The sequence below is a fragment of the Metarhizium album genome, assembly GCF_000804445.1.
Source record: "Metarhizium album ARSEF 1941 chromosome Unknown scaffold_3, whole genome shotgun sequence".
NCBI lineage: Eukaryota > Fungi > Ascomycota > Sordariomycetes > Hypocreales > Clavicipitaceae > Metarhizium > Metarhizium album.
In genome coordinates, this window is record NW_024467577.1 from 930,174 (window position 1) to 943,154 (window position 12,981).

At 54.6% G+C, this 12,981-nt stretch overlaps 3 protein-coding genes across 3 annotated transcripts; 1 reads left to right on the top strand and 2 right to left on the bottom strand.

Annotated features, from left to right (window-relative positions):
* Window positions 1-306: 306 nt before the first annotated feature.
* On the top strand, window positions 307-1,011 carry MAM_02045 (uncharacterized protein; the record flags this gene model as incomplete). Its single annotated transcript, XM_040820844.1, has 1 exon — window positions 307-1,011. The coding sequence occupies one exon, from the start codon at window positions 307-309 to the stop codon at window positions 1,009-1,011; it is 705 nt and encodes a 234-aa protein (XP_040681187.1).
* A 938-nt stretch (window positions 1,012-1,949) lies between these two features.
* Window positions 1,950-2,615, bottom strand: MAM_02046 (cytidine deaminase; the record flags this gene model as incomplete). The annotated part of the gene is made up of 1 exon (XM_040820845.1): window positions 1,950-2,615. The coding sequence occupies one exon, from the start codon at window positions 2,613-2,615 to the stop codon at window positions 1,950-1,952; it is 666 nt and encodes a 221-aa protein (XP_040681188.1).
* Window positions 2,616-3,318: 703 nt separating this feature from the next.
* On the bottom strand, window positions 3,319-7,438 carry MAM_02047 (MAP kinase kinase kinase Czk3; the record flags this gene model as incomplete). Its single annotated transcript, XM_040820846.1, has 2 exons — window positions 3,319-3,860; window positions 3,931-7,438. The coding sequence occupies 2 exons, from the start codon at window positions 7,436-7,438 to the stop codon at window positions 3,319-3,321; spliced, it is 4,050 nt and encodes a 1,349-aa protein (XP_040681189.1).
* Between the last annotated feature and the right edge of the window lie 5,543 nt (window positions 7,439-12,981).

Sequence of the window (12,981 nt, forward strand, 5' to 3'; positions counted from 1 at the left end):
TGCAGTTCCCCCTAGCCAGAACTCATGGAGCCCGTTCCTGAGACGGAGCGTATGGAGGCATTCAAGTCCTCACCTGCGCCCTCCCTTCGTCTTGGCAGCAACCCGAACGCTATTCCGCCGTTGGACCTGGATCTGGTCAGGAAACCACCCACTATACGTCGGAGTACCGATCCGAATCCAACGTCACCAATATCACCATCATGGAGCCCGCCACCTTCTGTGGCATTGCCATACAGACCACGGACTGCATCCCCTCTGTCGGGGGGCCATTCACGCTCGCGGTCCGCTGCTAGCCTCGCCTCCCCCATGTCACGAACTCAGTCTATGCCCGGAGTCAGCGGCTCAGGCCGCATTTTGTACTCGCCCGGATTACGACCCGCTAGTCCTTGCCACTCTGGCTCTCCCAGCCGCATTCGAACGCCGAGAAAGCCTGTCGATGAAGCCTTCCCCGCGATTTCCCCGGCCCGGACGAGTGTTCTCGAACAAGATAAGAAGCAACCCGACCGAAGCAGATCACCGGTTCTTGGAGGAGCGGCGATTGTGTCATCGAGCCGACTCAGGAGATCCTCATCTCCTTTCCGAAGTGTGCCACCATCAACCTCCAGCGCGCTCTGTTTGTTACCGTCGACGCCGTCGTCTGTTTCGTCAGCTTCCTCGTTACGAGGTTATGATGTCCTGTCGGGCAGTTATGGTGGTAGTTTGTCTTCCATCCCGTCCACACCGACGTCAGCTCGATCACGCAGCCCCAGCATCTCGAGTTTGGAAACTATCCCCGACTCTCCAGATGCAGAAGAGGCCGCCTTAGAAGCTGAGAGATTGGCTCAACTCAGGGCTGCCGCAGAAGCAGCGGATGCTGGCGACTCCTCCGATTACAAAGGCCGACCGCTTGTGGACGCACCTCCGAGAGGTAGAACCCTTAGCTATGGACCAAGGGACAAGCGTAAGCGATGGAGTGTTTGCGGAGCTGAACGACGGGGTGACTTGGACTTGGAGACAATATGGGAGGACTGATGACACGGGAAAAAAATAACCGTGAATGGCGCTACGGCGTTGCATGATACACTTGACATTACGTTCTCGCATGGCCCGCTATGAATTTCTTTATGAGCAGCAGATGTGGATTTTTTTTGGTGATGGACCGTGCAGGTTTGACTGTTTTGGCGTCGTCATGTTTCTCTGGACTTGGCTGTCCCCGACTTTTGGTGAGGCAGCGTTTGGAAGGCTTCGTGTGTCACCGTGTCATGATACCCTTTTGTATTTACGCGATTGCATGGTGTCTGGCGGAGGAAGATGGGAAGGGACTCATGATGTATGTAAAATATGCGAGAAGGAAAGTTCTCGCAAGTGTTTCTATGAGGCTATAGTCGTGCATTACGGCGCGTAGACGTCGATATTCAGCTGGAGCAGCCTCTTTGGTTGGTCCGGGGCCGCAGAACCCTTTGGAACCAGAAGAACATCGAGTTTATTGAGCCAAATCGCCAGGGGGACAGATTCTCATGACGATGCTGAGCCAGGCCCGCCAGACAACTGTCGTCGACGGAGTGTGCGGACGTGGTCCGGTTCCAGCCGTGTGCAACATGTCAGCAGCGCTGCTGTTGCCGAAGGCGAAGCACAGGCGTCGTACGCGCGCACGAGGGTGCGATGAATGCGCCGGCCGACATGCTCGATTGCTCGTGGCCGTCGCGATCCAAGACAAGGAGGGAAGGGAGGGCATCTCCGACGCCGCCGGACAGCAGTGCAGTGCAGGCAGACGCTCGAGCAAGCAAGCAGGCAAGGCGCCCACGAATCCCAGCCCGACAATGGTAACCGCAACGGAGAGGACGAGAAGACGAGAGGACGAGAGGACGAAATGACGAGACAAATTGAAACGAGAACAGCAGCAGCAGCAGCAGCAGCAGCAACAAGGCTCACATGCCGAGCTTCTCGGGCCCAAAAGACATGGGCAGCAGCTAGACGGACGAACGGACGGACGGCACGTCAGCACGCTTCGCCGACGCCACACCACGGTCCAGACCAGGAAGAAAGAAACCAAGACGTACCTCCTGCAGCGTGAGGACGACAAAGCCGCCGTCCCCGCCAAACATGATGACGGGCACGTGCGGGTCGCAGAACTCGCGGATGCTACGCCCGTCAGCGGCCGGACCGAGGGAGCGAGGGACGAGGGACCGAGCGGAAGGGAAAGGAAACGGAACCAGGAGACAGGAGACAGGAGACAGGAGACAGGAGACAGGAGACAGGGACACCCACAACTGCCTGCACATGCCGCACGGGCTCGCGGGCGGCGACGCGTCCGAGGCGACGGCGACGGCCCTAAAGGCGCGCGGGCGCCCGCCCGGGGCGGTGACGGCCTTTGCGAGGGCGACGCGCTCGGCGCACGTGCCCACGGGGTAGGAGGCGTTCTCGACGTTGGCGCCCGTGGTGACGGCGCCGTCGTCGGCGAGGAGCGCGGCGCCCACGCGGAACCTGCTGTAGGGGCAGTAGGCGGAGGCCTTGGCGGCGGTGGCCTCGTCGCGCAGCGCGGCGAACTGCGCGGGCGTGAGGGCGTGGGCTTTGCACGCCGCGGCGACGGAGGCCGGGTCGGAGTCGGAGCCGGTCGGCGGCGGGGAGGCCTGCATGGCGGGCGGGCGGGCTCTTCGGTTCTTGCCTGGTTCTTGTGTTCTTGTTTGCGCGGAGCAGAGCAGCTGGGGGCCACTGGCGCCTTCATATACGTTACGCATCCGGACCGGGCGTGCACAGTACGTACCGAGTGCCCCGCCGCTGTTTGTTGCGGGGGCGGGGCTCGAGGCGGGGTCTCAGATCGGAGCTTCGTCTTCAGACGTTTCAGTCTCGATGCAGTGCAGCCGACGCCGTGACCGTGACCGTGCCTGCATGATTGCATTGCTTGGTACTCCGCATATACGTACACATACATTTACGCACATCCCATTATCCTCCCCCGCGGCGCAAAAAGTGCCTCGCAAAAGTGCCGCTGTCCCTGTCCTTGTCCGCGCCGCCCGACTCGTGCTCCAAGCTAAGTAGACTGCGCCATTACGTCAAATGCCATCTCGTATTCATCCAGCCCGACGTGTTTCCTTGACCATGCTTCAACTCGATATTACAAAAAAGACAATTCAAGTCGTCTCATCCCTGTCATAAATATACACCCACCCACCGGCTGCACTCAATCACGTCATGACGGTAGAAGTATGCCTCTGCGTATAAATTAAGGGGAACCAAAAAAGAAAATAAGAAGAAGGGAAATGAAAATTAGCAGAGTCGGCCGTGCAAGGCAATACGACGCCGTTGGTCGGTTCGGGCGGCAACATGCCTCGTCGCACGTCACGTCCCATCCATCACGTAGCTGCCTTTGCTGGAACTCGCCGTCAGCGGCGTCATCTGCGCCGATGAGCCGCTGTCGCTCGGCGTCACGGGCTCGACAACCTGGCTGCGGACAGCCATGATCCATCCGTGCTGCAGAAGCTCCACGGCTGACGGCCGTTCCTTGGGGTTTCGCGTGAAGCACTGGGACAGAAAGTCAAGCCCTTCCGGGCTGATTTGGTCGGCCGTCGGCATCTGCGGCGGGTTGCCCTGCGCAATGTTGTACATGATGGCCCATTCGTTATCCAGGTTGGCCCATGGCCTTCGTCCAGTGGCCATTTCCAGAACCACACACCCGAGTGACCAAATGTCCACGGAGCCCGCTCGCCCCGGGTTCTCCCCTTTGATGACTTCCGGCGACATGTACATGGGAGTGCCGGTCATGGATTTGTTGGGTTTCGTCGCGTGCAAATCCGCCGCCAGCGTTCGCCCTTGGCGGGCAATCACCTTGGCGGCCCCAAAGTCGACATACTTGATGATGCCATTGTGGTTGAGCAGGATGTCTGTGTGTCAAGATCCAATTGTTAGCGTCACAAGTTGCAAGAGACGGGACCCAGCACCGAGGACACGTACTCTCTGGCTTGATGTCTCGGTGAGCGATGCCACTCTCGTGGAGGTACACCAGCCCCTCCAGAAGCTGCAGGGCGTAAAACGTAATTACTTGTTCGTCCTCGATTCGTCCATGCTCGAGCAGGTTCGCTAGCGACCCGCCAGAGCAGTATTCCATAAAGATGTACACACGATCTCGATGGACTTCGATCCCGTGGTATTGCACGATGTTGGGGTGGTCCAGCACTTCCAAGACACCCATCTCCTCTCTGATTTGTTCGGCAATGGTGGGTATCAGCTTTGGATCCTGCAGTCTGATCTCCTTGACGGCCATCAGCAGACCAGTGTCCAAGTCCATGGCTGCGTACACGTTGCCAAAGGTGCCGCCGCCAACGAAATGCCCCTGCTGCCACCTCTTCGTGACGTTGGTCGCTGACGAGGACAAATAGGCAAGCGATCGATCGGCTTCGTTGTTGGCCTCCAGCACACGGCCCAGTGCCCGCCTCTCTCCTTCCTTCTCACGCCTGAATTCATCCAAGACATCCAGCCGAGTCAACCGCTGCTCTGTGGTGCACCGCGAGGCTTCCTCGTCGTCGAGAATCTTTTTCGATTCCAGCAGCATCGGCTGCTCCCCCGACGCGTCCGCCCCTTCCTTTTCTGCCTGCGCCGCCAGCAGCGTGGATCTGGCACCCATGATATCGAAGTGCGAGATCAAGAGTGACATGCAGCCGCCTACCTTGGTCCTGAGCTTCTCATACTCATCGTCACCAAGTGCGAGAATATGTCGTCCCCTCGTCATGCCCATGGCAAATTCCAGAGCCAGCACGGCCCATCTAAACGTCTTTCGATCTGAAGCAATGCAGTCGTCACATATAAAGCTAACCCAATCAAGAGCAAGCTTGGTGAGCTTCAAGTTGTTCATCTGCCGCCTATTGCTGTCCATGTAGAGCAGTGACCGTTGACCGAACTCAGTAGCAAAGACGAAGCACGTTTGCACCAGTTCCTGGCAGTCCTTTCCTTCGGCCTGTTTGCGGATCACCTCGACGCTGTCCATAAACGTGTTGGACAGCTTGTAGGCCACACGCCGAATCTCCATGAGTCTCGTGTTGACTTTGTGAATATTGGACCTGGACTCCTGGAGTAGATCCACGTGCATATCCACAGCCTCGAGAAATGCTTTTCTGGCTTCTGGCAATGCCCGGGACCCTGCTGCGCACAGTCGGGCTTGTCCCCGTTTGAGATCGATATTCTGCTCTCGCAGAGGCACACTGACCTTTTCTCCAAACCACGGGAAACGGTCTTCTGGTCGCAGGATGAGGAGGTATTGCTCGCCCAGCTCTGGAAATCGGTCCAACGAAGTCACAACCATCATTGCCTGTATGTCATCCAGCTTGCCGTGAAGCTCCGGGGACGCAATGATGTACGTGTCCTGCTTCTCGAACACGCCGGTGTCCAAGAGGAAGTGCCCGGACTTTACCAGCTGATCGTAGAATTTTTGCATCGTCTCTGGCGGGAAGAAAATGCTGAAATCAGAGACATGCTCGTAGTTGTCGCTGAGCGTTCTCCAAAATCTTTGCAGCATTCGTTGGCGGATACGGACAGAATCCAGACAAGCCTTGTATCGCTTGCTCATCTCGGCGGCGCTTTCTCTCGGCTTCACCTGCAGCTCTTTTTCAAACGTCTGACTCAACCTATTCAACGCTTTGAACGTTAGGGAGCTAAACTGCTCGGCCACTTCGACATGGCCGCCCTGCAGGTGGCGTCCGATGTTGTTGGCAAAGTCCCATTCTTGAAACAGCAACTCGGCTTCTTTGAACGAATTCTTGTTGCCGCTCAATTTCCAATTCAGCATCTTGAAATAGTATTTGAGTGCTTCCAACACCACCTGGTCGAATGACTCATCAATACATGGTGGTAGCTCCCAACCGGGTTCAGGGCTTTCGATGGAAAGATACTCCTGCTTGATTCTGATTGCAAACTTGAGGAGCAGTTGGAATTGTGAAATCATCTGATCCTGCATCATTGGATTCTGCTGAGCGGCCTCCTTAACCCTCTTAGCGTATTCGAGACGTGTCTTCGTGATTTCCTCAATGAGCCGAGACGGAAAACTGATGAGGGTCAACAGCTCCTCCAGATATGGCGGCAGGTGGCGTTTTCGGAAGGGCGCAGAGTTGCCAATCAGTGTTGTTTTGGCTTTGCTAATGATGATGGAAATGGGCCAGAGCATACCCTTTTGGGGAGTTTGCTCCCCGTCATCGTAAAGGGATTGCAAGCCATCCTCTTTCATCAGTCGATCGAGGAAAGACGTCTCGTCGTTGGTGATGCCGTCCACAGCAGGTGACCTTTGCTTGGTGCGAGAAAAGTCCAGCTCTTCATTTCCAACCCACTTCTTTAGAATGGACAGTTCCGTGTTGATCATCTTGTTCGTGTTGTACCAGGAAAAGATGGCCTCGTAGGCCTCTTGGAATTGAGGCGAGGCAGCTGCTTTGTGTTCTGTGGCCAAGGCGTGCCACGAAGGATAGAGACTCTCGCACTTCTCGATCTTCTTGACGATATCCTTGACCTGCTCGTACGGTGGTTTCCCGGCCTCGCTTTCGCCCTTGACCTCAAAGTTGATGATGTCGTCCAAGAGTCGATCGACCGATTCGCGAGCTCTCCTGACGGCGGTTCTGTGCACAGAAATCGGTCTGCCAAAGAACTTGGACCCGAGGCCGAGCCAGAGTTCTGACTTGTAGACTTTTTCACTGGCCTGTTGGTCTGAAGAACCAATAAGTCGCTTCTTTTCTTGACGAACAACGTCGCCGGTCAAGACGGCCTCGAGCATGTCGTACCACTCCAGCCGCTCCCTGTTGCTGGCGTCTGTCATGTCCTCCTCGGTCGGTAAAAGATCATCGTTGCCGTAAAACATGATGGTCTCTTGATCCAAGCGGTCTTCAAACGGTCCCTCCGAACCCGGGGTCTCCCCCTCAGATTCAGAGTCATTTCCGTTCATTCCTTGGTAGGATGAAAAGTATTCGCCAGACGCATCATGTCGAAGCTTCTGAACATAGGCTCGTTCCTGCGCTCGGAACCTGCTCTCGCTCTGTCGGGCTCGAGTCTTGGACGACGACCGCATCGACTCGGCGAACGGCTGGGTCTGCTGCGACGGCCGCGGTTTTCGAGATGTGGCCGGATTGTATGTGCTGGATGGAGCCCTGGTCGGGGCGAGCGGTCGCTGTGGCCGGCCACCATTGGGATAGGCAGCACTGTCGTCATTTGCATTGTTCCACTGGGTCTTTGGGGGAGCACCATTGACGGCCGGCTTGGCAGGTTCCGAAGCCAGAGAGCTGGCATGTGTGGGAGTGTCAGCATATAGATCGAGGTCGCCAATCTCGTTGTGCTCCTCTACGGCGTTGGGTTCGTCGCCTGAGTCAGGCGACGAGGTCTCAGCATCAACGTCGGCTGTGGACGGTCGTCGTGGCCTGGGTCTTTCTTGCTGCAGCTCATCCTCACCGCCAGAGAAGCGTACGGCCCGAGGAGACGGGTCCGACATGATGGCGACCTCGAGTGCCTCAGGAGCAGGGCTTCAGGAGGAGCCCCTCGGGCTCAAACAGAACACCCTGCTCAACACCTGACAGGAGGGGCTCGAACCCGATGGCCAACAGTCAATCAGGTAGGGCGGTGAAAACGCAGCATAGGAGTCGCTGTTGATTTGACCGGCCGCAATTCGTGTACGTGGGGTGGTTGCGTTTGGTGATATTGCGAGAGCTGTTGTTGGGTGGCTTGTTATTTTTCGTGCCCCCTATGCCTTGCTTAAGCTTGTCGTCCGAACGCATCGCGATGGAACCACGACACAACCATGGCAAGGTTTGAGGACGATGATGGCACCTGCAAGTCTGCTCGCATGCTGATTGGCTGGTGGGAGGGCCAGGGTGTGGCGCACGGGCAGTGAGTGTGGCTGATGGACAGTCAATCTTCCCCCCTTCAAGTCCCTAAACTGGCCAAGTTTTCGTGCCAACTTACATGATTGCTCCGTCATCGACCATGCACAAATTGTACGGACCACGTAGCATGGATGCTATCTGAAATTATTTGACATTACGGAGAGAGCTCCCAAAGCGGGAAAAAGCCTTCCGGCAGGACTTCACTGGTCGGCGAAAGCGCAGGAGACGAGGGCAATCAAAATGACACCGCCCCTGATTTGCCTGTACGATTGCCAGCTAACTCTCGGCGAGTTGTTCTTGTCTAGGAAAATGCAGATCCTCTGTCAATGACACTGCGTTCGTTCAATAATATTTCGTCCTTGGGTAGACAGCCAGCCCTTGCAGACCCATGCAGACTCCAGCTTCAGCTTAAGCATCATGCATTGCCGACACACAAATGCAAACCTCCGAGGTTGGAGCATCCATCAGAGAAGAACTGCATCCTCGGCCCGCAGTGGAGCGCGGCAAGATACATAAACTCGGGGCGCACGCTTTGACTTTCCGGAGCTACAGCTATTTATTGCACAACCAGACAGCCACAGAGGCAATGTCATGTACAACACAACATATACGGTATGTTCATCAGATTGCCCTCTCGTTATGCCTTCTCGCCAGAACCGGGGGTTCCGAACGTATACTATCGAGAGAGGCGCAGACTGTGCATGTACTACCCCGTACGACGCTCAACTCTAGAGTAAGTTAGTAGTAAATACGTGGCTATTATGGATGCTGCTACTCTTTACTGCCGCCCCTGATGGTCTGGTGCCAGGCGCCAACTTTGATTCGAGACCACGAGCCCTTGTGCTCCCGGAAACATCAAGCCGCCCAGGTGTCACGAAGCGAGATTGACATGGCGTTGCGCAGAGCGCGGTCGGCTAATGTTGAGTAATCCATGAGGGAGTCTCGTGGCACATCCCTGCCCCCCGTTTGCATTCATCAGATGACATGCGGGTCGCCAGTTGAGTGTCTTGGCTGTATGAAATGAAAATTCCCGCAATAATAGTACCACCAAACTTTCCAAACGGCAGATGTCTGCAGGACGTCGGTAAGCTACTGGAAGGGTGATGGAAGCAAGATTGCAAGACCCGTGTTTATAGTAGTATTCGCAATTCCAATGTCATCACTCATTCTTCACTAGTATTGCGTCGGCTTGGATGAAAGTGCCAGATCCCCGTATCGACTGCGCCAGTGCTCTCAGCTGCAAGTGTCTCATCACACTGCTACACTGACGATTTATGCCAGACCATACTGTAAAACCTCTGTATCAAGGATTCTAAATGCTGACGCATCGTTCTGGAAATCCTCGGACTCTGAAGCGCTGCAAAAGTATGTAGTGGCGAGCCGATACGATATGTTCCTCTTGCAGGTAGTCCAAACGAGGTGGGTGTTGATAACCATCGATTACCAGGAGTATCCGTGACCGCGCTCTCTCAACTCAAATTTCTTGATATTGACCGAGTAAAGATGACAGCGATCCGAGTACAAGGTAAAAATCGGCGCAGATCAAGTCATGATTATCGGGCCAAATTGAGGACCTTTCGGACGGCCTATGGATTGGGTCGAGGCTGAGCCGAGCCACGTAGGTTTATCTTCTCGAAGAATATAACGCAAAACGACCCCCGCGGATCGTTTGTACGGAGCTGCCCATCACTCATCACACATAAACCGGACTGACGCAGCAGTCAAGCAGTTTCTGTGACACGGCGACCCGAATAAGAAACGATTTTCGTGAAAGGCCTCATAGTGTAAGCACGTCGCGCGATCGAGAAGCATTACATGGAATCATCCGCGGTGGTGGGCCACAACATTTCCAAGTATCATCGCAACGTTCTCGTAGAGTCTAGGTTCTCCAGTGTTGAGGGGAAGGTAGTGATTGCGAATTTCAATTACTTTTGAGGTCCACTCTGTAACGATTGTGACAAGCAAGCTTTGACCACAGTTTCCAGCCTGGAAGGGCGTCAAAAATGTTGGTGACACCAACAAGTGCCTTGAGCGAAGAGGGCCTCTGTAATGTTATCGTAATGGGAAGTCGAGCTATAGAAAGGTCTGTTCCCTGACACGAAAAGCTTTCTTCAAGGAAGTATGACCACTGACAGGTGGAGTTTGTACATATATGTGGTCCACGGAGTGATCCGTAGTACTTAGTGGTTGGACGCAAGGAGAAACTGAGTCCGTCATCATATGGAAGTACAAAGGCTTTTGTCTGGACCAGCATTGGCCCACGACTGACAGGTATAGAAAAGAAAGGATGAAACCCTGTCGATGCAGCCGCCATCGTCACAATCCCCTGCGGCGCCCAAGTATTTGGATCCCAAGAGTTTGGCGCAGAGTCCGTGTTGGCAACGCAGGCTGATCTCGAGGAGTGCGCTTGGACCTATTTGATGCCCTGGAAAACATGGGTGGGATCGATGGGCGTCGGGTGTAATTTATTCCTTCCTCATAACTCAAAGAAAGTCCCGAGTGTTGAAACACGAAGTTGATGGTTATTTACTGATATCGCCGACCAGAAGCTCAGGACCCTTGTGGCGGGTTTTGGGAAACTGGTCCAAGTGTGTGCAGGTTTGCCGAGGCAGTGCCCTCGAGTGCTACTGGCAAGTATGGAACATGATGGAGAAGTTGTTCCTGGTGAAGCGCAAAAGAGTTCCCGCCACTCCATAATTGGTCTCGAGCATCGTCATCGCCTTTCGGAGCAATGTTGCAGGTGCTTGAGGAGCTATGACACTCACAGCCTGTATGTTTCTTGGCACATTGCTTGCTTTTTGCTTCGAGGCCGGGGTAATAGTCCGTACGACATACTCCGTACAACTTCAAGTCTCGGGTGTGGGGTAGTGCTTGAAGATGATTGGGATGGCAGGTCAGCACATGTGGCGTAAGGAGAGGTGCATTAGCTTGCCCACCAGGCCGGTTTATCCTCCAAGGAATCTAATGTGCGTACATGCCGAGGTGGCCATGGTATTACATTATAAGGAGGTCCCTTAATTGGTCTTGTTCGCGATTGGCGAAGCGTCTTGTAGCCACGACATTGGTAGGTCTTGGAAATGTGCCGCCGCATTTTCTTTTTCGAGAGCGCCACGAAGTTGGCAAAACCGGGCCGAATTTGGTTCCGGTCTCGGACCGCCCGGTTTCGATTTCGGTGATTGAAATGTGCTATCAATGCTGAAACAAGGGTCGGCAGGCCTCGATAGCCGTCAACGGCATGACCGAGTCTTTTGTTGCGATGGTAGTGTTTCGGTCGAGGGCTACCGTGCGCGGCTGTTCGACATCACTAGTCGAAGTTGAAGCAGATGCCACCTGCATCTGTACCTGCAAGGATTACTAAGTGCCTCTTTTGCCCCGCTATTGTGAGAACCCATTACTCCGGGCTCAGCTCGAACAAGGAGCACGGACGGCTTTCGACTGACTAGACTCTCTCTCGCGACTCAATTTCTTTTTTTTTTTTTTTTCCCCCCCCCAGGCCCCGATCGATGTCGGTTTCCATCAGCTGCTGGAAAGATGAAACAATATGTACAAATCAACGAATTTACAGTCTCAAGTTATAATCCAAGTCATGGCTTGTTACGACATGGACTTACTCCTCCTTCGGTGTGTCAGAAAATACGGACTCCCTCGCTGCCCCTCTTCTGTGTCAGCAAATTAAACGAGCTCAGCAGTCAAAGAGGAGGTGGTTGAAAGTTTGCAGAAAGTGCTTTTCTACCCGCAAGAAGCAATCATACATGCAGCAGCAGCGCTCCTTGTCACAGCCGCGTCGGGAATCCCACCTCGGACCGACATTATTGTGATGCCCGGCCTCGGCGTGTTCGAGTCGAGTCCAGGTCTCGATCGTGATGAGGCTGGTTGCGGCCACGTCTCTTTATTACTCTCTTTATTACCGGGGCATGAGGGTATGATGCGGCGTGTATATACTACACAATCGCAATTGCTTCATCCTTGCATGCACTTGACGTCGACCCATATCGTCAACCATATGGAGAATGGCTCTCTAGGTCCATCCTCGCCCGGTTACGAGTTGCATGGCAATCTCTATCACTCCGTATACCGAGTACAATAGTACGGGATGCTAGGTCAAGCTTTGTTTTTCCCTAGATTTCTGCAAGGGGAAATTTTGCGTTTCGGAGCAACGAGGAACGTATAGCGGCTCGCACATGTTGGGTATGGCGGTAACGTTACTCAGGATGTGGCAGGGCAATGCCAATGCCAATGGCAATGTCAGTTAAATGGTCTATGTGGCACTACAACAATTTTCGATATGAGAACTCGGTACGTCCTTGTTTAGGGATTGTCGTACCGTCGTTGAGCCTCGCCGCTTTACCTGCAGAATGTCTATATTAGCTGCAGATCTGAAGTTTGGTACAAGGGCGTGCCGCTGAGCTCCAGACCACCCTCGTCAATGCTCTACGAATAGTAATCACTGCGAGCTGGAACGTGGCAGAATGATGAAGCTTTTGGGAGCTTGTCTGGTTCGATGCGTCCACACACGCCCACACGCCCACCCAAGGGCCATGATTGCCGCCGACTACCACCACCGCGCACTCGAAGTGGCATTCATCAATACAGAGGAGAGGTTTCGGTATAGTCTGTTGAAGACTCAGACTCATCACGTACCGAGTACCTGTTTCATTCGCCTTGATACGACGTATAATACCGCAACCTAAACATCCACCTCCCCCCTCCCTGCATGAAGTCTACGGTCTGGACCACTGGTGACGCCAGCCTTCTGCGAGCACAAATTACACAACAAAGTCGCTCATTGTCCGAGTTGCATAAACAGTTTGCCCACCACTCAGCACTCGCACTCGCCCTCACGCGAGTGAATGGTTCCTGTGTAGGCGGCGACAGGGCGGTCTGTGAAATGGCATTGACCTGACCCGTGTCGTTGTTTGTTAAGTACCCGTCCTTGGTCCTTGCTAGTCACTTGGTCGCCGACGGGTATTTCCCCCCCTGTCTTGTGTGGGAAGGACCGACGACCGCCTTTCTTTTTTTCTCTTGTTCCTTCGTTGCTTCTTCGTCGTTCCGGACATACGCACACCCCCTCCGTGTGGCCAGACCAGCCACACGGTCATTGCCGGACATGACATACGAACCATCTCGGGCGCCATCCCCTGTCGAGGCCCCG